We start from the raw sequence: 27,043 nt of genomic DNA, 5'->3' as shown, positions 1-27,043 counted from the left end.
ATAATTAGCAATAAAAGCATGTCAACACAAAGCATACCGATATTCTCAGGGGCAGGCCTCGGTGGTGAAGCCATGACGAATCATGCCACAGGGTTCCCCTCACTTCTTTGAGTTCAGGAATCGTCTTCAGCTGCAGTCTGAGTCCTGACTGCTGAGCTCCACACTGAGACTCCAGGTTTAGGATCGGTCCTTCAGCAGAACCAAGTTCTACCTGGAACATACAACCCGAGGTCAGTGACCCTGCTCCCAGAGCCAACCCATTATTTTTACGGTGTGAAAACCAAGCCAACCTGGACGCTGTTGCTTCCAGGGACTCCCAGGTTGTCCAGATAATTCACCGCATGTTTTAGCTCACCCTGCACCCTCACAGTCTCGGATGTCTTTTCCATTTTCAGCTCTTGAGAAAACTGGAAGAAAAAAAAAAAACTACACGTAGACTCATGGCAAAAAAGAAATGATACCCATTTCAAGTCTGGGTTTTATGTATTGTGACGTTAGCAATAGTTTTCTCTTTAACAGGTTCTAAAAATAAACATTTCCTATCAAAACAAACAGAAATGGACAACAGATTCTTATTTGGTAATGATAAAAGGAAAACATGTTTACAGGGAAAAAAACCTAATGAAATAAACAACACATTGGGTTGTTTTTTTCAACACAATAAAAAAAACATTCATTGGGTTGTTTTTTTCCCAATGAATGCAAAAGCTCTACTTTTTAGAGCTTTTGCAGAAATAGCTCTAAAAAGTAGTTTTCTCAAAGGCATTTTCAGGTCTCTCACATCATTGAGGAGGAATTTTAACCAACACTTCTTTACCCCATTAATCCCATTCCTTCAGTTTATCAGGGTTTGCAGGTACTTGATCCATCAGAGCTTTCTGAAGCTCTCATTTCAGCATTTGAATATAATTGACATTGACCAGACTGTGTAGTTTTATACTTTTTTGTTTTCTTTTTTTCTTTTGCTCTTTCCTGTGGTTTGTTGTTTTGTTGTATTTCCTTCTGATTCACGTAAAGCACTTTGAACTGCCTTGTTGCTGAAAATATGCTACATAAATAAAATGACCTTGCCCTTCCTTTATTGAAAGCACTGTGAAGGGATCCTGACGATATGTACAGTTTTAATGGATTATAAACATCATTGGAATTCCTCAAGACAACAATAAATCAAAATCCTATAACAAATGTATCATGATATGATAAATGTCCACCATCACTTCATATACAGGCTGAGAATTTGTCAGTTCTGGATCTGGACAGAGGTCTGGTTAAATGAGGGAACACGTTACCTCAGAGTTTATCTGATTGCTGTCCTTACCCGCTGATTTTCTGCTCTGCCATTGGCCGTAAAAGAGCGAGAACCATTGTTGTGACTCTCACAGTTTACTGCCAGGGACACATTCACGGGCAGGCCCAGTTTCCTCAGCAGGGGGACGGAATGGTTCAGATGTAGAAATGCTTCCCTGTGAACCTGCAGAAGAAGAAACGCACAATAAGACGTCTTTGTGTCAAACGAGTCGATTTGAAACGTCACTCCGGTTCTGTTTTCAAACCTCAGTTTGTCCTGCTGACAGCACGGTGTGCAACTCTTTGCCATCTACCACCAGGAAGACGTGGGAGGAAACAGAAGCTGGTGAGATCAACAGAGAGCCTGAAGCCTGCATGATGTTTGGACTGAACCACTCCTTTAGAAGCAGGAAAACATCAGTTAATGAAGTGATCATGCTGAAGTGATGCGTTCTGTGTGAAGAATCTATTGTATGTTACCCATACCTGAATTATAGAGCAGTTATTATGGTATAGCAGTGACACCTGCAGGCCAGGATGTGACATTACATCTCCTCCAACTCTGAGGTGGCATTCTTCCGTCTGAACAAAAACTTTTGCAGCATGTAATCCAGAGCTGCTGAATCTCAGTGTACTGCTGTTAGGCAGAGTGGAGAGGGAACTGTCATGGTTCAACACGCCCTCAACTCTCAGTTCTGGCCCGGGTTCAGCATCCAGCCTGAGGAACGCTCTCCTGCCCTTCAGATCAGTCTCCATCACAGCCGTCCACACACCCCCAGGGTGCTCCCACACTGAGCCGTTCACATGAACCTGTTGGGTCACACATCCAGCTGTCACTGTGACCCAAACTGGTGCTGAATGAACTAAACATGTTAAACTTAGGATATCTGGATTCCTTACAGCAGGGGTGTCCAAACTGTTTACTTCATGGGCTAAAATTGTCAACTCAAGAGAAATAACATGCCAAAAAAGAAAACATCCTTTCAAAAACTAAGATTGAAATTCTGCCTTCAGTCAGTCATCGTGCCGCTCTTCTTTAAACCCTTTAGCAAAGTTTTTACCAGCTTTTCATTGAGAAGAAGCTCATACAATGAACTCAGCAGTTGCCCAGCTCCACCAGGTGTTTGCTAATTGCCGCTGACTAGTCTGAAGGAGCTTAGCGGGGGAGTCACGGAGGAGGGCTCTGTGAGGCAGACGTTTGTTAGCTGCAGCTCTGAGGAGGAACTTTGTCTAGAAGGCAGAGCTAGGTCCAACCAGGCTTTTTGCACAGCTGAATGGTTACCATTGGAGATTAAATGATTTCTCAAACATGTATGTAAAAATCAAAGCAACACTCCATGTATGTTTTTGATGAGAGAATAACATTATAACATGATGTAAAGCTCAAAAAAGTCAATTTCACATAATACTGCTCCTTTAAAAGATGAACACTTTTTGTTTCCTCTAACATTTTTGTGACAAGATTTTAATTTAATAAGTTTGTTCTAATTCAAAAAAGATTTTCATTTGCTTCAACCACCTGCAGGTGAGGGGGTGGGAGGGAGTAATGATTCAGGGGCCAAACTAAACCATTCCAGGGGATGCAAATGGCCCCTTGCCCATACTTTGGACACCCCTGCCTTATAGATTCCTCTCTTCTCCGGTCTTTGCCTTTAGCTGTTCATATAAACATGACAGAGCAAAAACGAGACGTCCAGCTGGATGAAACGTGGAACAAAGTCGTACCTGTAACCCAGGGCAGTCTGTCTCCCAGGCCCAAAGCCAGCGTCCCGTTCCTCTGTCCTGAGCGATTCTCCTGGCTCTAATCCTACATGTCCCAACATCAACAGTCACAGCTCCACCTTGGTCCGAACCCTCCAGAGCCGAAGCCTCCACGCTGATCGTCTGCGGCAGACCTCGGCTCTTTAGCCCAGAGAATGACTGACTGACGCTCCCGAAGAGATACGGAGTCACACAGGACCAACTTAGCTCTAAAGACGCATCCTCATCGTCCACCCTTAGAGAGGACGACACGGTCAGCTGGCAGGGAGCCACCAACAAGAGGGCCCGAAGAGCCAGAGACTGAGGGAGGACCCACCCCTACGCCATGAACAGTGGAAAAAGCATCATGGTGTGGGCTGTTAGAGGCAGTATGTCTGCTGATAGCTTTGTACACTTGTAAGATTGGGGGGGGGGGGGGGGGGGGGGGGTTATTTGTTAAAAGCTGCAGAACAAAAGTTTAGCAATCAGAAGGAATAGTTTGATTGAGAGGAATACGATGACGCGTGACCGTCATGAAGGACCAAAACTGGCATAGTTAAAAATAAAAGCAAAGATATATAAATGGCTCAATAAATAAAGGTAACAATTAAACACTTAAAATACGTCAAATTATTTTTAGAAATGATAACTTTACTTTGCGTTTTATGATTTAATTAACCTTTATTTTTTCATGTTTCCACTAACAAATTAGATATTTTAAGTACATAATACAAATTTTACTGTCAAAACCTTTCAACCTTTGACACTCAACATTTCTAAAACTCAGAAATTTGACTTTTGAAATTCAGAAATGTCAAAGAAAAAAATCTAGAAAATTTCTGAGATTAATCTCAATTTTGTTTTTGTTGTTTTACTAGCAAATTTTCAACTTATGAAACTCAGAAATGCCCTTGTTTTTTCTAAAATGTATCAGATATTAACTCTTTTGGCAGAAATCTTTTTATTTTTCTTCATCTCCAATGGCTCTAATACACCGTCATAAATACATACCAACAGTTAAATGAAAACATTTGTCATTTAATTTGTATCTTATCCTCCACAGTTTAAGAAAAAAATATTTCATCGTTAACTGTAATGTTTTAATAGTGATTTGTTTCGTCCATGCTGTTACCTGAAGCAGAGGACAGTGGCTTCTCACATTCACAGTGAGCGATTGGGGGCCGTCTGCTGCTGCCTGCGGAGCGGTGGAGTCACCCACGCTCCCCCTGAAATAGCACCGTCCCAACTCCAGGCTAGCGTCCACCTGAGGCAGACGTCCACCTGACACATTCAGAGGTGGCGCTGCGCCGGTGGGAAATCTGAGCGTTTTTACCGCATTGATGAAGTGCAGAACAGATGCACGCAGACTGCGATGAGGATCGCAGGTCACAGACAGACTGACGGAACATTTCTGCTCCCCTCCAGCATGGAGAACTGCTCTGAGGTTTGTGTCACATCCTGAATGGGAGACAGAGATGTTGGCTGAGGCCTGTGGACCAATGAGAGTCTGCAGGAGGAAAAGGAAATGACACTACATTAGCAGACTAATAGAAAATGTTTTTGCTGTGAGTTTCTTAAATTCATTTTCCTGTACAAATTTAAACTGCTGGAGTAAACTATCCTCCATGTCTGCTTAAATGTTGAAAGTGCCTGTCAGAGTTTTATACCCACTTGTCATTAGCATGAATGGTCTATGAATTTTAAGCTTTTTAATCATGTGTTTCTTTCTCCAAGGTTGAAGGATGATACAACAAAAACTTTGCAGTAAGAATGAGGTGAATACGTTGGAATTTACTGTAGATTTTCTTTAATCCACACAATCCCTAATCCTCTTCTGACTGTAAAGTCAGAATTTTGACTTTAAAGTCAGAACTCTTTTTTTTTTCTCGGTGGCCCTAATCCTCTTCTGACTTTAAACTCAGAATTCTGAGATTAAAGTCAGAATTCTGAGATTAAAGTCAGAACTCTTTTTTTTTTCGGTGGCCCTAATCCTCTTCCATACTATTTGACACCTTGAAATTGCCCTTTGTCTTTTTAAGAAGCTCCAACCCTTTCTTACACTTCCCCTTTCAGCACGTCATCACATCAATGTTTCTCCATAATGCCGTTTACACCTGCTTTTAGGGGCTCAGCAGCTCAGGAGCCTGATAAGTGGATGTAAACCTCTGACCTGCTGTAAGAAGTTACAACCACGACTGTGGGCTATTTTAAGGTCCACATTATTGAACAGAAAACAGGCAATGCAGCATCGTTTCTGTTATCCATAACATAACGTAAAGGTCAGAAAGGCAGGAATCATCTTTCAGGGAAGATGGTTTATTTGCTTTCTCTCTGAAGGGAAACAAGTTCTCTGGTCCCTTGTTTCCTCGCTAACCTTCAGAAGGAAACATCTCTGATGGGCAAAAAGCGTCCACTTGCTCTCCTTTTCTTCATCCTGGCGTCTGTTTGCCAAGAGAAGCAGTTGGCACGCATCACTCTCCATCTCAACCTGGGCTTGACTCGGTGTGGCGGACGCGGTCATGGTGAGGAGCCATTGTGGCTTTAGCTTCTGCAGAAAGCTAGCTGAGAAAGACATGAAGAGTTTCCAAGCAGCGATGGGGTTAATCTGTGCAGATCCGTCGTTGATGAGCAATTTTGCTCTTCCAGAGAAGGAAGAATGGTGGAGCTGACACGATCCTTGGAAATCCACTTTGTTTGGGATGAGAGTGCCACTGAGGTTCCATCCTACCTCAGCTTTGTGCTCCTTTGCTAGCATAGACAGAAACGATTTGAGGAAACCTTGCTGGTCCTCATAGCTCAGGAATCCCTTCAGACCATTGCTCCCTGTTTCTCCATGAAAGACTAAAGACGTTTTGTTTTGTAAGGGACCCAGAATATTCCCAACCTGCACCCGGACCACTCTCCCCACCTCTGTGCATCGTACAGCAGCCAACAGGTAGGAAGTAGTAGAGTTCCAGGAAACACTTGCTTCTGCTCTAACGTCACACAGTCGTTTCATCTTCACACGGCCCGTCACTACAGCCTTTTGTGTTTCACTATGAGTACCATACTGAAGCAGTCCATCCCAAGCATATAGCCTTAGAGACTCCACCCTGAGTCCTGCTCTCAGATCTGCTCTCCAAGGCCCAGCCACCATCCTAGTCCCCAAAACCCACCTCTGGGGGCCAGGCCGAAGGAGGAGCCTAACGGCAGATTTGCTGGGCAGCCCTAAATATGTCAGGAAGCACAGAGAAGAATGATTTAGGTTGGCTCTAAGTTCCTTCTGGCCACCGGAACGGTAGCAACCTTTGGCTTGGAGCCATAGACCAACATGGATAAGCGACAGGCCATAGCAGAGGCCACGGTGCGGTCTGTCAGAGTGAACGGCTTGTACCTCTACGGGCCGGTTTGCCACGTTTCCAAAGCAGTGGGCTGAGAGTCGGTCTTCAGTGGAGACTCCTGTGCAGTTCATCTGCAAAAACAAAACATGCTTTTGGTCAAATTTGCTCCTGAGAGAGATGGTGGAGTTCTCATGCTCAGCAGTGACGCAGCCAGAGATCACCTTTCTGGTAGATTCGCACTGTTTGCAATTTTCTGGCCAATCGCTGATTACATATCTTTAAGAAACCTGACTTGGCACATCCAACTTTGGTCAATACCGATTTGTGTTTGTTGTCACTGATTTGATCAAATCAACATGAAGGTATGGGTCGGATTCTAAGCTAGCCATCTCCAACTTGCTACTTTCACAGACAAGTTAGCTCAATTTAAACAGGAAGTAGCCATGGCTACACTGGCAAAAACAACTTGGAAAAACAATTGCAGTTGCTCAGTTCAATACGTCCATCCCTCCTTCTGGCATTTGTCAAGGTCCCTCACGTCATTATTACAAAAAAAATCCCATGAAATTCACGCCTGTGACCAGGTGCATCCCTTTGCACCTCGTCAACCCTTTGGCTGCCGTTTGCAAAGCAGCCAGTCCCGGAGCACCATTTACTTCACTTGCTGCTGATTGGCTGTACTCTGAAGAGAGACAATAGGGAAGACTCTAGCTATTAGCTTCTGTGTTAGTGCTCAGACAGTTTCCCCTGTGTGTATTATTAAGGTGAATATATGCACAATTTGGAGGTATGCACGCCTTTTATAACCTTGAAGTTCTATTCAAGGAGGAAGACAGTTCACACCAATGTCTTTGTGTACAAAGCATCTGAGTACAAAATTTCTTTTACTGAAGGGGAGAATTTTGCATATGAATCATTTTTGTTGCAGGCAGAGCTGTGAGATTGGAGACTGCAGCTGGTCTGTGGGTGAGGCTACATTGTAGCCACTCCTCTTTGAAGTTGACCATCTACTTTCTGGCATGTCTCTTAATTTCATGGTGGGGTCTAAGTGCCGTGTGAAGGAAGGCTCTGTCATTATAACAAAAAAATATATATTTTCCAGGCTAAAGAAAGCATTTTTTAAAGTAATCATTAATATATATCTAAATAATATAAAATGCACCTGTAAAGAATTGGGGATGTGACCCTGGAGTAGCTTCATGTGTTGCCACAGCATCATGACCAAAGCAGACGTCTTATTTTTTGACCCCACACTAAAAAACATCTCTGCCTTTCTCTCGTCTTCCACGCTAAGAACCAGACTTATGTCAATTCCTCCTGTTTCTAACTGAGGAGAAAAAAACATAACAGACATGTTAGCATGGGTATATACATCCTGAGAGAGACGATTTCTTAATGCATTCTAGTTCAAATAATCTCAAAGACAAAGTAGTCAGTTATCCTGCACCTGGTGCTGTGCTCTGGCTTGGAATGAGCCTGGCAGGCCTCTTGCTTGCAGGGCTTTGACTTGATGTTGGAACCTGGAGAAGTAGCTCCACCGCTGGTCTGTTCTGTCTCTGAGGAACTCAGCTCTGACATGCTCAGCTCCAGCCTGCAGCACTATGAGGACAGACAGTCCAAACTCGTTCTGGGTCCACTTCACCTTAGCACTGCTGTCACCAGGAACGCCTGCAACCACAACCTCAGTTAGTTAACAGATACATAAATGCATGTGTTTATGTACTGAGCTATGATTAGAGATGCACTGAGCTAATCAGTTCCTCCAGGATTTTGCTGTTGTGTTTATTTGCAATCAAAATCACTGATTTTGTGTTGCTACTTTAGAAATATTTTATTCTTTAAAAGAACTGAAATAACTAAATTTTGTTATATGCTACATTGATCAGGCTATAACTTGACATCAAGTAAGACTGAGGTAGCAGTGTAGCACAAGTAGGAAATGCTACATATGCCGATACCCCTACTGCCACCTGCAGGTAGGAGTTAGAAGTCACTTAAACCTGACGTGTTTAAACGTTTTTGTGGAAATTCTTCAACAAACTCACAATTATGCAGTAGTGCAAGAAAATCCTGGGATTTTCATGTTGATTTTGCATGAATTTCTGCAATCAAAGAATTGCAAAAGACTGGAGGAACGATCGGAATGAGAAGATTTCAAACTCCCTGAATGATACCTTGAGCAATTATTGGAACCAATCACTGGAGCCGAAAGAAACTTTTCAAAAGAAAACGGCATTTTCTGCAACATGCAGAGTTTGCGGTTTATTCAGGCTCTCAGAGAGTGGAAGGCAATCAAGAGACAACAGGAAGGCTAAATGTTGGTTGCTCTGTTTTATCGTATCTTTTGGGAGGCTCAGAGGCTCTGCATTTTCCAGGGAATTTTAAAATAAAAACCCTGATTTACGGCACCAAGTCTCACTGACATAGCATGATCTCTTTATAATAAACAATATTTAAAAGACTTCTCTTCTATTCTGGACATTCTTATATTACAGTTCTTAAAGAAAATCTATAGAGCTCACCTGTGGTGTTGAGTCGGTGGAAAGAGTGAGAAAGCTGAACAGAGAGCTGTCCGTTTCCCCGGTTCTCCAGGTGGCGGCTAACGTTAGCACACAGGTTCTGGAGTCCGGACCGAACACAGAGCCGGGCCTGTGTCCGCTGGTAATCACCTCCCATCGTTCCTTCTCCTTTCACCAGACCTTCTGCAGCATCCAGCTGATGTCTCAGCTCTATGCTGTGTACAGCTTCCATCACGTTAACCCCCAGGTGACCTGTAGCAACATGCACAAAGCTAAAAATAACGGGATTTGTGGGGGGGTTCTCAAGTAAAAATGGCACCAATCAGGTAGTATACCAAGACAAAAATCAGTTTCATTCTACTGCAGTTCTGTTCAGAATTGTTCGTGCCCTTTGAACTTTTTGTCACATTTTACACTCCAACCACAAACTTCTACGTATTTTATTTGAAAATTTAACCGATACCCCTTAAAGAGCAATTTTCCATTTTATAGCAAAATCAAGCTACCATGTTGCTTTAGTTGTTATAAAAAATGCTGTATATATAAAACATGACTTAAGAGACAATTAAACTTCCCAATTTGACACCTTGAAATTAGGCCACTGTATCTTTAAGAAGCTCCTACTTTTTCCAACACTACACCATCACGACGGTGATTTTCATTATGCCGTTTACAGCCCTTTTTAGGAGTGTTGGCCTGAGAAGTAGCTCCTATAATGTGCTCAGCAATTGCACCAGATGTTTGCAAATTGCTGTTGGCTAGTCTGGAGGAGCGAGGGGAGGAGCTTTGAGGAAACAGGCGGCACTTTGTTGGAGCAAGAGTTTAGGCACTCTGCATGGTGACCATGGGAGACTGAAGGATTTTTCAAATATGCATAAAAGAATTAAAGCAACACTGCATATATGTTTTTGATGAGGGAATAACATTAAAACATCATGTAAAACTCAATAGAGTTGATTTTACATAATACTGTCCCTTTAATTAAATCAAATGAGCCAATTTCTTAAACTGTTTCCTTCCTCTTTACACTTCTTTGTGTTGCTGTGTTGGATAACAATACCTTTTGGTTTGTGTTTTGGTTTATGGTGACAATATGTGGAAGTGCTAACAGGGGACAAATACTTTCCCAATGATCGAAAGGCTGCACCTTCTGTTAAAGTATCAGAGTGCTCTAACACTCCGTCCAAACTCAGGACTGACGGCAGAGCCTCCAATACGGTCATGGAATGGTGAACATTCCCCAACAAAGCCAGCCGGAGAACCTGGGAGTTTATCCGTGACCCTTTGACCTGGACCAGCAGCTCCTCCTGTCCCAGTGTGACGGAGCCATGCAGAGCCACGCTGGAGGAGGACAAACAGACGAGGAAATAAAAACTATTACAGATCTATAAAACATTTCCTCAGACACACAGACAATGGCAAACCAACCTGTCTGCTGACACGTTGGCTGCCATGTTCAGCTGCAGGGCGCTGACTGATGGAAGGAGGTTCTGGGACAGATCCAGGTCCAATCTCGCCACTCTATCTGGATTCTGGAGCCGGTGGAACATCTGACCAGTCACAGTCACCCTGCTCTTCCCATTCGCTCTCACACACAATGAACTGCTCCTTTTGCCAGTCTCTGAGGCGTCTACAGCAGCTTTCACCTGGACAGTGCATGCAGTTTGGCCGGAAAATGAGAAAATGCAACGACGACAACAACAACAAAAAATGTTTTGATGTTTTCACAGTGCACACCTCTAGCGCTTCGGGAATCTTCGACTTGAAGGGATGAGTGAGAGAGGAATGGAGGCTGACTCTTCCTGCTGTTCCGTTCAGCTGCACTGAAAGCTGCAAAACCAACATGGCCGCCTGGTGCTGGATGTTTAACAAGCATTGTTCTGAATGCGTGCTGTATCTTTAACACTCACTGTGCACTCCTGTCCCTCTAGTCTCAGCTTTCCTCTGGCCTGGTAGTCAAAGTCAGTGCTGTGTTTAGGAATCCAGTGCAAGTATCCCTCCATCAGAGCAGAAGAGGGCAGCTGCAGCTGGAACAGAAACACCTGAATGAAGGCCTGGTCCACTCATATTTGCATTAAAATCGATTTCAACATTAAAATGTTGATCAATTATTTTGAACATGTCATTTTTGGTCCAATAACAACCAATGTTTATGTCCATCTTGTTGCCATTTGTGTTTCAGGGGTTTGGTTTTTGCTTGGTCATGTGACAGTAATGCAGTACAGGATTGTGAAGTAGAGAAGCAACGTCAGTGGTGTGGTCGTGTTTTTGATTTCAAGTTTTTTATATAGTGCCAGTTCACAGCAAACATCGTCTCAAGGCACTCTACAAAAATTACTCTGATTCAATCACACACATATTCCAACTGATCCTAGTTATCAAACAGTGCTGTGTGCTCAATTAATTATTAGAAACTTTTTTCCTTAGATAAAAAGTTTCTATTTATGGAAACCCAGCAGCTTGCATCAAGTCATTGACTTGCAGCATTTGTTCTTCTTGTACGATATTGTTAATTATTGGTTATCAGGTATAACTGCAATATTAATATCGGATATCAATAACGGCAAAAAATTTTATATAGGTGCATCCCCAATTTCAGATATAACTTAGATAATTTTTAGTTAGTTTTATAAGAACTAATAGAATCTGATAAATGGTTAATAATATATTATATTTTGACTAAAAACATTGATATAGAAAACAACCTCTTTTCCAGTCCTGGAATAAATGTAATGTAATAAATAATAATAATAATGTAGAGAAGGATTTTTCTTTAGAGCTGCAGTATACAACTTTTATAAAAAGACTTTTATTTTTTCACATATTTGTTAAAGCTGTCAATATGTTGTGTCAGAATTTTATGATAATCTGGAAATATATATATATATATATATATATATATATCAGTAGAAGACCCTCAAAGAGTTGGTATGTCTTTGTGGGGTTTGTTGCTTTTGAACTTTAAAAAATTTTTCAATAAAATAATTTCAATAACAAACCTCAAAACACAAAATGTTCTTCAGTATTCAATGTAACATCGTAGAAGAGAAAGCGGGTGGAGGGACTGACCTGTAGTTCATGGGTGAAGTTTGCTTTAATTATTATTGTCTGCTGATTTGAATTGGAGGGGCTCTGTTGAATCTGCCCAAAGAGGCTGAGTTTGTCCTCCCCGTTAACCTGCAGCGTCCCGCGTAGATCTCTGTGTGTCTGTGGAAAAGCATCAGAACGAGAGATTATTCACTAGAATAATCTGTTTTACATTATCCATTTAACTCATATTTGATTGGTTAATTCTATACTTCAACATCTTTAAACATATAACATTGTCAGTCATACAATATTATACATATATTAGTAGTATATTAATAGTTATTAGCACTGGAATCAATTTGACTTCCTGTCACTTCTGGTTTTAGTCTCTTCAGGCAAAAGAAAAAAACACCTTTAGTGTTCTGAAGAGGCGGAGCTTACCTGGTTGCTGGTGGCAGTCACACAGACCTCAGAGTCTGATGGAAAAGTGTCAGAGCTGAACGTGTGGATGAGTGCAGAACAAACCTGCAGGTCATGTTTAAGCAAAAAGGTCACTGAATGCAGTGACCTTTCATTTCCCTTAAGGGAATGAAATATCAAGCAAATCACTTACAAATGGGCTTGGCGGTTTGTAGCCGAGAGTCAATGTGTGGAAGACCTCTTTGTTGTCGTGGAAACCGGCTTTAGTCTCCAAAACGTAGAGACCTTTAACGAGGTCCACAGTGAAGGTTTCTCGCAGAAGAAGAGTCTGAGGAAAGTTCTGGAAGGGCTGCCTGTGTGAGATGGCAGCTGTTACGTCCTGCTTTCTGGTAAACTGCAGCTAATTTAGTGGTGAGGCTGCTGAAGTTGGGATATGATTCACACCTTCAGGTTCCAATTGGCCAATACCAGCTGATCACCAATCTCCTAAAGTTAAGGAAATTGGGGCCAATTTATCGGTACGTCCATAGTTGGTACCTGAATGTACACTATAATCTATACAGATGACAGATTATAGAAATCATACTTTGGGGTTTGTGAAACCTTTTTGATGACTGTAGGAGTGATTTTTAGAGTATTTTCTTTTGGCGTGCCACCACTTTAAATGGGATTCATCTTAAAACGTACAAGAGCCACGTAGAATGCAACACTGTTCATGTTGCATAACAAACAAACAGAATTATTCCACTCTAATGGCAAATTCTATAAAACGTGTTTGGATTTGTGAAACTTTGATCAACCACATGCTTTACATGAGGTTCAGCTGTGAAACCTGTGTAGATTTATTCTATGCAAATGAGTCTAGAAATAAAATACTGGTTTGCAATGTTTGGGAAATAACAGCAGCTGCATTTCCATTACAAAACTTTGTTAATATTCCGCTAATGTCAAAATAACACAATTTCGTAATTCCTGTGTTTCCGTTAAATAAAAAGCACAATTAAAATAATACATGAATGAGTTTGTTCATATGGTAAGTCATTAAAAATCATTTTTCAAAATCCTCCAATCACTTCCTGTTGTCTTCTTCTTCTTTTAGATTTGCGCCAGTGGCAACATCCGGTTGTTGATCATGTGATTCTTGTGATGCGAAAAAAAAGTGTTTCCATTACAATTTTGTGACATAAAACAATTTTGATCTGGCCCAAAAGACCTGTGTCATCCTAGCAACAAAACTTTATCAAAAAAATACGGTTGTTTTTTTTTTTTCAAATTAATTTTCAAAATGTCAAATTGTTTAATTGTATGGTCAATGGAAACACAGCTACTGTGTTTTGTACAATCTGTCATTTGTGTAGAAAAATTCTGCTTAAGTGTCATTTTCAATATGGACCTGATCTAAAGTGGCAAAATGAACTCAGAAATTCCACTTCTTTCAGATTTTACAAGTTAAATGAAATAATTCTGTTTCAGATTAAACATTCAAGTGCTGAATCAGAAGCTGTCAATCAGATGCTAACTTCAATTTCAACGTTCAGAGGAGGATTTCATCCTCCAGACTGAGACACACACCTAAATTGGAGCTGGGCTGCTTTCTGATACATCTTCCTGTCCCTCCTTAGCTCCTCCACCCATCCCTCTAACTCCACTTCCACAGTCGGACTCTTCGGCTTGGTGAAGGCCATCTTTAATATCGCCTGTCTCTTCTTCAAATTCTTCAACACATCCGCAAACAGAGACGGCTTGTTAGGACGTTACACAAGCAGCAAAAAGATTGACACATTTATACCGTAAATAAACGAGGCTTCCAACTCTCCCAGCCCACTGTCTCCACCCACCTTATCAGCACCGCTCACGGCAGCAGTGAAGCTGACATTTTGCCTGCCACATGTGGCGCTCATCACCAGGGCGTGGCTGGATTTAGAGCTCTCCAGAGAGACGTTCGCCTTCAGAGGAGGAGTCCAGAGTGAAGCTAAGGAGCCGTGGGCCTTCACCGCCTGCCTCCCCACCGCACCCCAAACCCCCGCCTGGTGAGAGACACAGATTATGCGACATCAAAGCAGGGCCGGATGGTATGTCTCAAAATAAATCTCCCCCTTTTTTTATACAAAATTTGATTCCTGACTTTAATCAATTTATTTTGCCTCCACACTTTTTTTCATTAGAAGGGGCAGTAATATGTATTTTCCAGGCACATAGCGCCATTTTGTAGCACAATCAAGTAACTGTGTTACCTCCAGTTGCTAAGAAAATGCTATACATGTCAAATATGACAAAATAAATTTTACTTTTTAATTTAATGACTTGAAATTGGGCTGCTGTCTCTTTAAAAACTGCTCATGAAACTCCACCATCAGGAAGTCATCACAATGTGACTTCTTTATTAACCCTTTAATAACATTTGTACCAGCATTGTTACACTGAGAAGTAGCTCCTATAATGAGCTCAGCAGATGCACAGCTCCACCAGGCGCTTGCTAATTGCTGCTGGCTAGTCTGAAGGAGCTGAGTGGGGGAGATGTGGCGGAGGGCTGCTCTGAGAGGCAGAAGGTGGGACGTTTCTAAACTGCAGCTCCAAGGAGGCTCTTTCTCTAGAAGGCGGGGTTAGGTCCACCCTGGCGTTTTGCACAGCTGAGTGGTTGCCATGGGAGATTACAGGATTTCTCAAACAAGATTCAAGGCAACACTCCAGGTATGTTTCTGATGAGGGAATAACATTAAAACATGATACAAAGCTTAAATAGCAGATTTTACATAATGTTGTCTTTTTAATTTGAATAAAAAGTACTTGTGAAATTATCTGCCAGTGGAACAAGACTAACAATATGGGAAAAATGTCTTGTCCTACTGGCAAATTATTTCACTCAGAAATAGTACTTTTTCATCAATATTAATGAATGATTGACTTAAAACAAGTTCATATTTTATGATGAAAACTTACTTGTAAGATAGTTTTCTCTTATTTCATGTGCACTAAAGTATTTGCACTAAAATAATTGACCCAAAATACTTGGTAAAATTTGACTAGTGCCAGGAACCTAAATACTGAATACAAATGCATGCCAAACTTTTCATATACTTATAAAACATCTTGCCATCTTGTAAAATGCTATGGCCCCCATATTTAAGACAGGAAAATGTGAAAGATGCATATCTCTTCAAGGCACCATAAGACACTACGCTGTTACTGTTCAGCTGATGTGTGTTTTACCTGGACGTAGGTAGCAGCTGGTGTGTGGAGCTCAAGGCGCGCTGCCTTCTCTCTACCCCGATCCCTGTAGAACCCGTCCAGAACCAGGTTGCGGATGCTCAGCCACTTGCTGGCCGTCAGCTCTGAGGTGAGCTGCAGGGCATGGCGGTTTGGCCGGCTCAGCCTGTAGGCGGCATAGATGTACTGTCCAGGTGTGTCCATGTTGAACGTGCCTGGATGGAAACACAGAGGTGATGGTCAGCGGGTCGGACGCAGGTGCTTAGTTGTTCCCCGCATCCACATACACACGACAGAGTCACACCTTCCCATTTTTTATGAAGGGAGTTTTCGGGGGGGCTCTTCCAGTGTAACCCCGCCACCAGAGGCATCAGGTTGTTGTAGTTGATTTTTAGGTGAGTGCTGCTCTCAGAGCCGTGCTGCAGCAGGCAAGAGTGCATCAGCTGAGTCCTGTAGTTCAAGTTCTTCTCAGGCACCTGGAGGGTAAACTGGAAAGGAAAGAACATGTCGCCTGTCGGAACACAATTTTATAAAGAAAAAATAATAAAACGATGAAAAAACTAAGGAGTGTTTACCTCCAAAGTGTAACTGGTTTGGTTTTGTGTGGACTGGTTTCTGAAGGACTGACTGAGGAGCAGCGTGTGTTTGTTATTAATCTCATCCCAGTGTTTGCCGTAGCTCAGGTCCAGGACAGATTTGATGTGGCTGGGGCTTTCCTCATGCTTCAGGTGGATCTGTTCACAGACATCTGGGTCATTTCTCATTGTAACACATTTCTATCAGAATGACTCAAGAATTATAAGGTTTAGCTGGCTTGGTTGTCTCTTGGAAGGTCTTTAGTATTAAACCTTTTAGCTTTAAAAGAGGACACCAAATCAATGTGACAAAGTTCTTTAACATCACATCCAGATGAAGTCTCCAAACAGGAAACAGGAAGTCATGGATCACTCAACATCTCAAATCAATTTTAAACGGCCAATATTATGTGTTTCCAGGCACATAATACCACTTTATAGCATAATTAAGTAACTGTGTTAACTTTAGTTGTCTAAAAATGATTGATAAATATGAAATATGACTTAAAAGAAATTTTGCTTCGAAGTCATCACAACATGGCTCCTCTATTAACCCTTTAACAATGTTTGTTGTGTTACACTGAGAAGTAGCTCATATAATGACCTTAGCTGATTCACAGTTCCACTGGGTGTTTGCTAATTGCTGTGTTTGCTAATTGCTGATAGTTAGTCTGAAGGAGCTGATTGGGGCGTTATTGGGGAGAAACTTGGAAACTGTGACTCGAAGGCGGAGCTAGGTCCACCCAGGCGTTTCATTCAGGTGAATGGTTAGTTGCCACAAGAGATTAAAGGATTTTGTAAACATGCATGAAAGAATCAAACCAACACTGCAGGTATGTTTTTGATGAGGGACATTATAACATGATATAAAGCTCAAAAAAGTAGTTTTTACCCAATGCTGCACCTTTAAAACATAACTTGGGGTGCCAATAATTGTGCCATCAGTTTTTTAAACAATTAGTATTTTCTCATTTTCAGTGTTACATGGTGCTGTCGCCATAAAAGTTACATCTTTCACAAAGTGCCGCTGTGTGTTCAGTGTCACCTTGTGGTTGATAGGTTCCATGTTAGTGCAGTAGAATTCATGATCAGCTCTCATGATGTACGTGAGGTTGGAGTCCCTCCCTCTCCTCAGTCTCTGGGATGTGTAGCACTCCTGATGCAAGTTCCTGGAGTCCCCTGTGAGGACGTGGAAAACATAAATTATATAAAACTAACCATAATGACAATCATTACATATTGTGCCATAATTGTGGAGCAGGTGTCTGCAAAGGTCTGAACTATAGATTTATTATTTTTGTTAGTTTTGGGTTTTTTTTAATCCTCAACCTGTTATACAGTGGTCGGCACTGTATAACAGTGCCGCTAATCCACTAATGTGCCAAAAGCGGAGCTAATTTTTCATTTAGCGCTTTTGTGTTTTTGCTAACTATAAGAACATTTAGCACACTTAGCTTCCCGTGAATTCATTTTTCCAGATATATTCTGAAACGCTAATTTACTTGGCTGTTTTCTAGAGCTTCAGTTGACATCTGTGTCAAAGTTTTGTTTTTATCGACTCTTAGGAATTCTTCAGTTAGCTAAACGTTTCTGCTCATGCTCTTATTTTGAAGTGTAAGAAAGCTATTTAGCAGTCCTGTTCTCTCTCTCCACATTCTCCACTTGTGATGCAGTGCATCAAATGACATTTATTCTGTACCCATAATGCATTGCTGTGGAGCACAGTCAGTAGTTGTATGGTAAACAGTTTAAAATCCACTGAATGTTTTATTTATTTTACTTTCACAGGAGTTCTGGCCAACAGGCAGCAACCAAAAAGTTACATGATTAAACTGCCCCATGTATTTTTTGACTAAATAGCAATTAGCCACAACACTCAACAAATATGAAAGCAAAATTATGAGTGAAAGGTCCAAAATAAAATCACAACTACAGTACAAACCAAAAGTTTAGACACACCTTTTAATTCAATGAGTTTCCTTTATTTTCATGACTATTGACATTATAGATTCACACTGAAGGCATCAAAACTATGAATAACACATGCGGAAATATGCACTAAACAAAAAAGTGTAAAACAACTGAAAATAGCCCTTATATTCTAGTTTCTTCAAAGTAGCAACCTTTAGCTGTGATCACTGCTTTGCACACACTCTGCATTTTCTTGATGAGCTTCAAGAGGTCGTCACCTGAAATGGTTTTCACTTCATAGGTCAACCTGCCCTGTCAGGTTAATAAGTGGGATTTATTGCCTTATAAATAGTCATGAAAATAAAGAAAACCCATTGAATTAGAAGGTGTGTCCAAACTTTTGGTCTGTACTGTATATGTTCTCAATAACAAATTTAGCCCATGTATCAGGCTGCATTTAGAATGTTAGCATTAGTTTGGCTAAATGTTGTTTTAACCTACTGTTGTAGCATTAGCAGAACTAATGTTTATGATTAGCGCTTACAACTACCCAAACTAACTCTTTAGCTAGCAATGCCCACCACCGCATATTTATTCTTCATAGGTTTTACATTTTAAACAGTTTCTAATGCAAATCAAAATAAATTTTCATATTCTACATGTAAACTGAAACTCTCATTTCAAGATGGCAGCTTGCTGCTAACACTGCATTGGTCATATCTGTTTTTACCTCTCAGCCCATATTTGACCCTAAGGACAGAGCTCCACAGCTCCCCCTTCTGTTCCATCAGTCCTAGCATCCTGCTGCCCACCAGTCCAGGTAAGAAAAGCTCCGCCTCCACAGAGTACTGGCTGCTGCTGCTGCTAAGGTCCTGCCGCCGCTCCAGAGCCACTAAACAACAGACAACTGCTAGTTCTGTGGCATCTGTAAAAGCAGATGGACGTTTCTAGGGCCTGAAAGAAGAGCGTCACCTGAGAGCGAAGCCGTCTCTCTGAACACGTTCTTCAGAGTAGCAGAGAAGCTGCTCTTCCTGCCCAATCCACGGGTGACATTAGCAGACAGAATCACAGGCCGTTGATCGGCGGCCATCTTAGCTTCCAGGTGGTAGCGCGTTCTCTGCTCATACTGAAGGCTGGTGCTGTCCACCAAACCCTGCAGAGACATGAAAAAAAGTTACGTTTAATCGATTCTCAACTAATATACCTCCAAACTTTTTATATAATACTTACCATGAGATAAAAATGGACACTGTCGATTACAAGCTCAAGCTTCCCAGATTTTATATTCCTCTCTTGATCAAACTGTCCTAAAGAAAGACAGAAAGAACAAGTCTTAAAAGGTTAGATACCTGAGAAACCCCGAGTCGGTTTCATGCTTCCTCTGGACCTGACCCTGTAAGACGATGGTTTTCAGTGGGTGTTTGATTCTCAGCAGCACTCTGTGGGAGCTGAAGGCCAGGTCCAGAGACATGTCCCTGGGAATGGAGGACAGGGGCGTGGCAAGGAGGAGGTGGATGGAGGCCTCTCTGGGTAGCCAGGTCCCCCTCTAGGTTAAAACAAGACAGACAATGAATAGAGTATCTCTTTTATGGCATAACTAAGGGTGACCATATTAGCATATGAAGTTGATCAACATTACAACTCTGTTTCACAGTTTGACACATTGCAACCACAAAGTAAACATCAATGTAACTTGCTATATGCGTTGGACTGGCTGTGATCTGTTGGGATAGCCTGTCTTCTTATGAAGACATAACACATTTATTTATTTATTCATTCATTTACTTTTACTAGTACTTGACTAAAACCTTTTTGAGTTTCACATTTAGAAATGACTTAAGTCAGAATTAAACAGACAAGCATTTTCATCCACAAGACTAAGACTAAAACTAAAATGGCTGCCAAAACAACAATGCCCCTGGCTCCTTTTTTTAACGCTCCACTCGTCTGGCCAATTGGTTTAGCAGTGCGACCACGTCTTGATATGTTTACAGCAGTGTCACATCCAATCTAAAGGATGGATTGAAAAATATAAAGCAATCACACTTCTCCTGAGATTACACACAGTCATGCTTTTTAAAGTTGTTTTATTAGATACTTATAAAGAACCAGAACCTTTTTCCTCCACTTCACATTCATGTGCTACTTTGTGCTGGTTTATTACATAAATATCCAAAGAAAACACATTAAAGAACATTATCGAAATATTAATTTGTTGGCATCATTAGGCAATATCACAGGAGGATATATACATTTATATTAAAAGAAACAATTTCATGTAAATTGCATGAATGTTCACCTGTAAGTTTAAGAGTCATATCAAAAAAATTTGAATGTGTCCCGATGAGGATTGTTTGTCGTATTAAACGTACCTTTTGAAAAAAAAACATTTAACCAGGTACTAAACATACTTTTGATTTAGCATAAATTTTTGTTTTCAGTAATGTTTTTCTTTTTGTCTAATGTAATATTTCAATTTCAAATGTCATGTTTTTGTGAGCTACATGTGGAAAATCATAATAATTGACAGAAACAAAGGCTTTCAAACTGTGTCAGTGATAAAGTTCCTAAAAAAAATGAGCTTTTCAATAATATCCTAACTTATTGAATGGGTCAGTAGTAATAGTGTATGCATACCTTGTAATGTAATGAGTAAGCAGCCTCCAGCAGATAATAGTGGAGGCCTCTGTCCAGCTTCAGCAGGCGGAGCGACAGATGGGCCGGTCCAGTGGGGGGCAGAGCGACACCAGAGGGAAGTGAAGGGTATGACACGTTGGAGCACAGCTGCCAGCCAATCATTTTAGACCCTGCAGGACACCATAGTTACAAAACACTACGTTAGAAAAGAATGGAAAAATATTGGAAAATACATTTTAAAAAATGCTACTTTTATGTGAGTGTGGACAGTACGAAGTAAAAATATTGGTAAGGTTTAGTTTGTCAACCCTGTGGAACAGTGAGAGAGACAGCAACTTTCTGATTCAAACCGTTTATGAAGTCTATTTTGATTCAGCTGCTTCCGTTTTTTTATTCATTTCTCTTTTTTAAATCAATTTAATAATTCTCCTTGCGTGGTATAACTTATATAATGAAATGACAATAGAGTGACATGATCGGTTCATTAATAGATTGATAGACTTATATATACTGGTATGGACTCAGCAAAAAACTTTTTCAGTTTGTATTTTCAAACTTTGATTTGAAAATACAAGTTTTGGACTACTTTGCTGCCTTCTCTCTATGTTTTTTTTTATCCCCGTTGATAGAAAATGTGTGTACTGAGTCAGAACTAACCCAGTGTCTCTTTAGTAGAGTAAAGAAGGTAACACTGATGGCTCATTTAGGATCATTTTAGCCAAATAGCAGAGAAGGTAAAGCCATGACTACAAACTCACAGCTTTTTGGCGTGCAGGTGGTCTTCTGGATTCGACTCTTCGGTCCCTTCATCTCCTCTCTGTGGTCTCCGCTGAGCTGAAACACTCTGGAGCTGGACAGCACAGAGGTTGCATGTCGATTTTCAGAAACAAAACAGCCGATGTAGCTGTGATGCTAACTTTGTCCATGCTACAACAGTGCCACCTTTACATTTTTAATTATTCAGCAATTTATTTGTGTAAGCAATGAAAATAAAGACTGTTCTACTCTAGAGTTTTAAATGATAGGGCTCCCATTTCAGGTTTCTCTGAGGTCTAGTAGCCCTGCCCTTTAACTGTCCAGTATACGGCACGTACAAATAGTTTAGTGGCCCATTATTGGAACTAGTAGCCTCTTTTGCATCTCAGTTAGGCAATAACCACACAACCACAAACCCACCATTAAGGATCACTTTGTCCTCTCACGTCATACGAAGTGGTCGGCCATAATCACGGCTGTGAGCATTCAGACAATGCAGTTGGGGTTGTGGAATCAAAGGGGCGTGGCTTTAAACTCACAGCCTGCTGGGAATTTTCTCTTGGCTAAGTTCTGTTTCACGATCCTCAAATATGCTGTTCAAATACATTTAGTGCTACAGACAAGTTGCAATGTAACGTCACGTGTGCAAGTGGAGGGCAAAAAATGGCTGGCCAACAATGACTACCATTGGTTTTAGCTGTCAGCGTCACGCGCTAAATATTAAATGTACGTGTGATACATGAAGGAAAAAGCAATGCAGTGGTGTAAAATTAATTGTCAACATTATGAGCACTAGATATCAAGGTCAGAAAAAAGTTTTAATTAAAAAAAAAAAAAGTAGTGACGGAGAGGGGAGTAAGTTAGTTATCCTGGCTTGACTTTGACAATCTTAACATGTTGAATCCTGATGCACTAGTGGAGCTGGTGTCAGTCAGTTGCTATGGCAACAGGACTGTGTTTAACACAGACAGTGAGAAAAAAGAATATAAGAGGTTTTGAGTTGTTCTTCAAAGTGTTTTCTGCTTTATTTTTCCTTTTGCTGTTTCGCACTGCACTAAATTAATAATAGCTACATCTCCAGGTTTCTTTTTCTTAACGAAATCTTTGCCCTCTCACGTCATACAAGCTCCAGAGGGTTGTGCGCATGCATGAAATTTTGGATGTGTCTACACAGAGGTAAAGTTGTCATCTTCCATCCTCAGCGTACAACTAGACCACTGGTTCCATGATCCCATAATGGCCCTTACAGTGCATTAGACTGTAAGTTCTAATACAGTTTGTGGTTACTGTTTTATTTCTACTCCCAAGGAAGATGGGAAACACTGTATTTTTGGATCCATTTCAATTTCCTATTTTGTGTTGTTGGGACTTTCCAGCTGATCAAAGGGAATAATGGACATTTGTAGATCCTACAACAAAAGATGTTCTAAAAGGAGCTAGAGCGTACATGAGACACGTCGAGTCATCAAGCAATATCTTATGAAGAGGGTATGCTGCAAGTCACACTGGTAGTACTGCCCACATCTCTGTATCCAAGCTAGCATTCCAGATCTGTCTTTCAAATCTTTTCTTAATGATGCCTGTGATGCTGCTATCCCAACAGATTGCGCAACTAGAAGAAGGCTGATGCCACAAGTAGAGGCACAGATTATCTAATTACAAAGAGACTGTCAGCATGTTTCATACAACAGCTTCTTTATATTTCTGTTATTTCATTAAGTGTGTTTTTGCAACAGAAACAAGCTTGACGAGAGTTGTGACATCTTGACACATCTCCACCCAGCAGGGGGCCCCAAATCTGCATGTTCACCTCATCTCAGGAACATAAAAATCTCCTGTCTTTATCTAAAGCCGCCTCATATATTTGTTACATGTATGTAATAAATTAGTTTTTCATGCTTGAAAAACAAATAGTAGAATTTAAATAAAACAAATTGCAAAGATTACCTGTGACTGTTTTATTTTATTTTATTTTTTACCATTATCAGGCCATTATTTGGTCATTAGTGTTAGGTCGTATTATTGGACTACACTGTCATACATGAGGTGACCTAGCGAGCCGCCATTAGCAAGAAAAGTAAACTGGACACATGGCATCTAAACAAATTTAGTGGCCCGGAAAAACAGAAGGAAAAGTAAACAGGGGAAGAAAAGTGATCAAAGAATTAAGGTGATTATTGACGATGTGGGCTGGATAAGTGGAGGTGTAATGTCTTATTTTGTTAGGGTTTTTTTGTTCAGCTAGCTAGCCTAGCAAAATTATTATTTAGCTGGCTAGAATGAAGTGTTTGCTTCATGAATATGTCACATCTGTTGCCATGGGAATGACTCACTAGACTTGTTTATTTAGATCATAGTAGGGAGTTTTATAAACACTCAAAATCTCTTTTATTGATGTATTGAGGATTATTGTTTTCCTTCCCTTATAGTTTATTGGTTTAATTCACATCAAAATGTGTAATTTTCTAACCATTTAAATGGTTAGGAATTTATTCATTGTAGTTTGATAAACTAGGGGACTAACTGTATTCAAACCACTGGAGACCCAAATTACAATTTTCTAAGGATCTGCCACTGACAGCTTGGTGTCAGATATCACAGCAGGACTTCAAATGACTTGTGAGCTCAGTGCTTAAGTGTGTTTGGGTTGTTTTGCTGCCAAAAGGGGGACCAACTCAAAAGTAAATGAATAATAATGTGGCACAGTGTTCATTTTGTCAAGAAGGATTTTGGTCAAAGTTTTAATCAATGTACTTCTTTTTCCAGAATGAAAACAAGATCAACACTAAATAAAACCTCACGACAAAAACTGAATTTCTGCCATGCGCTTTGAAGAAAACCAGATAGCAGTGGAGAGAAAACATCCAATCAGATGTCGTTTTTTTGGGGGGGGGGAGAGATGAGACAAGTTGGATAAATAAACACTTAGACTTACACATACGACTTAAGATTTATTTATTTTTAACCTTAATGACAAAAGCAAACCCAAATAAAGTTGGTTCAATTAAGAAAAGTTAGCCTACACCGCCATTAAATACCAACGCTTACCTGAGAGAGATAACGTCCATGAAGTCCTGTGGTGTGTTCAGGGTGACTCGGACTTCCCGGCCCTCTTGCAGTTGGAAGCTCCCATCCAGGCTGGAGGAGCTCCTGAGCTCGGCGAGCCATTCAACCGCGGCCTGACCCGGAGCACCGTCCACCCCCATCCTGGCTGACAAGCCCACATAAGCACTGGGAACAAAGACAACCAGTTACACTCTGCTGATAGACTAACCATGTGGCCACTGTTAAGACTGTAAACTCAGCACTACTTGGGACGGACGTATCCATTCAGGGAGAAGTGCGAAATGTCCCTGTAGTTAACGCTGCCTTTCAGGTGCAGTGAAAGGAGAGAGGTCATATTGACGCCTAAGTTGATGGGGACGCCAGACAGGGAGGGCAATCGCAGCTCCTCAGCCATCAGCACACCCCTGTGGCTCAGATGAACCTCATGACCCTGCAGGACAAAGCAGAAGGAAGGAAAAACGGTGGGGGTGATGGGCTGCAAACAGACCTAGGAGTATCAGTATCGGTCGTTGTCTTCGACTGAAATAGTTTTACTGACGATTCAATCAACTTGTTGGCATTGTAGTTGCTGGTCGACTGAGTTTACAGAAAATGTAGTTGAGTAAAGTCATAACATAACACTTTTGCTAAAAGAGGATGGCTGAGTTTTTCTTTGACAAGATGCAAATATGAGTGGAAAATGATGCAGAAAAATCATATTTTCCTAACATAATGACAAGAAAAATAGATGTAAACAAATATTACTGGTACTGTCCATGTTATTTTGTTGTGCAAAAGCTGCTAAAAACACCTATTGTAATAACTATTTAAAAAAAGAAAAATAAATAATAGTTTGTTGTTTATCATGTTTAGCCAAAAACTTTAGGAGTCATTACAGAAGCTCCAGTTACTCTGTAGAGGCAAGTGGAAATAATATGAATTTATATCTTTGCAATAAACAGACAAATATTGAGTTTTGTGTTTTGAAAAAATAACAATAAAGTTTGAACAGCCAAAGATCATAAATAAGATACGCAATTTATGCAAAGATAATGTCTCACTAGTTACTATACGTTAAATCTTAATGGGTTGCATCTTCTTCCAACTGTTTCCATCTCATTGTTATTAGCATTAACACAATGATCGGCCTATATTGAAGAGCTTAGGTTCGTATTTGTATTATATTTTTGTTTTTATTTACTTTTTATCTCAATTTCATCTGGAAAAAAATATGATTATTTTTGATGGAGGTTATAACAAAAAATTTTTTAAATTTTCATCCCTATAAGCTGGATGTTACCTTGAGCAGTTTCACAGCCAGCCCAGCCAGGCTGAGGGAACCCTGATGGATTTGGTCACGGACGTCGTCACATGTGAACACACTGAGCTCGTTCCCGAAGATCTTCACAGAAACCCGACACCTCGGCCTTTCCTCGTCTGCTCTCCTTCTTTCAAACAACTGCAAACACATAAAAAAAACAAACATAAATGCATCAAAAACATGCAGAAATGTTATAAATCTCTTAATTAGAAATGTTCATTTCTAACATTTTCATTAGCTTCAATGCTGAAGAGTTGATTCTGTTCTGTTCGTTCACTGTGAACAGGCTGATATGTTTAGATGGGTTTTATTATTTGGTGTTATGAATCAATATGTGGACCAAGTAAAAATAGGTTCTTGTGTTGGACCAAAAATGCAGTAAGTTTGACTCCAGATGTAGCTAGTTTAGAAACAGCGCTAATACTCATGTTAAAATAGCTAACAAGTGAAGCTTCCTGACCCTTAAGCTCCTCTTTCATGATTTTGGCAGGGATAAAAAAAATTGGAATGCCACAGAATCAGAAAACAGTAACAAATTATTTAATAGTTTATGATTATTTCAGTAGTGTTTCATGCCTTAATTAAAAATAAATTCCTAATTTGTGTTTCTTTTTCTGTTGGACAGTAGCACGGTTAGTTGCAGTGTTGCCAAGCGGCAAATTGAGATTCAAACGGGTTTGAATCTCAATTTGCCGTCTGTCTGCATGGAGTTTGTATGTTCTCACCAGTTACTCCGGGTTCCTCCCACAGTAAAAAAAATATTTGTTAGGTTAACTGGTTTTTATAAATTACTGAGACATGAGTTTGTGTGTGTTTAGAGATAGCTCTAATGCTAATGTCAAAATAGCATTAGCGGTTGTTTGACCAGTGTGTGTCCATGTTGCCCTGCAATGAGCTGGCAACCTGTCCAGGATGAACCACACCTCTTGCCCAATGACCACTGGAGATGAGAACCAGAACCCAGGCCGCAACCCGACAAGGATGACTGGGTATAGACGACAGATGGCTGGATGTTTCTATTGCTCATTGTTAAACTCTTATTAATTTCTAAATAGAAATACTGAATTAAAACATATACAGAATGTTTCAAAGTTTTTTTTTGGCGGTGTCTGTTAAAATAAACGGCTAAAGGAATTTTTGCCTCTGGCTCTCTGGGCACCGCTGGTTGGCCCAACCCGTCATCTTGGCGGATGAATTAACTCCAGACTCTTAACAGGAGTTCTCCTATGACCAGCTCCCATCTGGTCCTTCCACCATGTTTCTGCTGGATTGAGG

The 27,043-nt window shown here is 40.7% G+C and overlaps 1 protein-coding gene across 5 annotated transcripts in view; it reads right to left on the bottom strand.

Annotated features, from left to right (window-relative positions):
- The window catches only part of LOC114146700 (uncharacterized), a 66,900-nt gene that overhangs the window by 25,470 nt on the left and 14,387 nt on the right, over nt 1–27,043 (bottom strand). For all 5 annotated transcript variants that reach the window (XM_028020987.1, XM_028020986.1, XM_028020985.1 and 2 more), the window contains 33 exons: nt 25,748–25,906; nt 24,714–24,898; nt 24,451–24,633; nt 21,405–21,496; nt 20,647–20,816; nt 19,402–19,555; nt 19,240–19,316; nt 18,982–19,162; nt 18,740–18,901; nt 17,144–17,277; nt 16,099–16,257; nt 15,828–16,011; nt 15,527–15,738; nt 14,155–14,343; nt 13,889–14,031; nt 12,510–12,669; nt 12,338–12,421; nt 11,936–12,073; nt 10,777–10,893; nt 10,604–10,696; nt 10,295–10,512; nt 10,014–10,207; nt 8,870–9,118; nt 7,795–8,015; nt 7,510–7,674; nt 6,401–6,478; nt 4,160–4,534; nt 3,013–3,366; nt 1,774–2,097; nt 1,554–1,685; nt 1,319–1,471; nt 291–407; nt 38–211 (listed from right to left, as the gene is read on the bottom strand). In XM_028020987.1, coding sequence (XP_027876788.1) covers nt 38–211; nt 291–407; nt 1,319–1,471; nt 1,554–1,685; nt 1,774–2,097; nt 3,013–3,366; nt 4,160–4,534; nt 6,401–6,478; nt 7,510–7,674; nt 7,795–8,015; nt 8,870–9,118; nt 10,014–10,207; nt 10,295–10,512; nt 10,604–10,696; nt 10,777–10,893; nt 11,936–12,073; nt 12,338–12,421; nt 12,510–12,669; nt 13,889–14,031; nt 14,155–14,343; nt 15,527–15,738; nt 15,828–16,011; nt 16,099–16,257; nt 17,144–17,277; nt 18,740–18,901; nt 18,982–19,162; nt 19,240–19,316; nt 19,402–19,555; nt 20,647–20,816; nt 21,405–21,496; nt 24,451–24,633; nt 24,714–24,898; nt 25,748–25,906 — 5,730 coding nt within the window. The remainder of the gene's footprint in view (nt 1–37; nt 212–290; nt 408–1,318; nt 1,472–1,553; nt 1,686–1,773; nt 2,098–3,012; nt 3,367–4,159; nt 4,535–6,400; nt 6,479–7,509; nt 7,675–7,794; nt 8,016–8,869; nt 9,119–10,013; nt 10,208–10,294; nt 10,513–10,603; nt 10,697–10,776; nt 10,894–11,935; nt 12,074–12,337; nt 12,422–12,509; nt 12,670–13,888; nt 14,032–14,154; nt 14,344–15,526; nt 15,739–15,827; nt 16,012–16,098; nt 16,258–17,143; nt 17,278–18,739; nt 18,902–18,981; nt 19,163–19,239; nt 19,317–19,401; nt 19,556–20,646; nt 20,817–21,404; nt 21,497–24,450; nt 24,634–24,713; nt 24,899–25,747; nt 25,907–27,043) is intronic.

Source organism: Xiphophorus couchianus, chromosome 6, assembly GCF_001444195.1.
Source record: "Xiphophorus couchianus chromosome 6, X_couchianus-1.0, whole genome shotgun sequence".
NCBI classification, from domain to species: domain Eukaryota; kingdom Metazoa; phylum Chordata; class Actinopteri; order Cyprinodontiformes; family Poeciliidae; genus Xiphophorus; species Xiphophorus couchianus.
The sequence above is the reverse complement of the archived record's forward strand: the minus strand, read 5'-3'. Positions and strand labels throughout refer to the sequence as shown.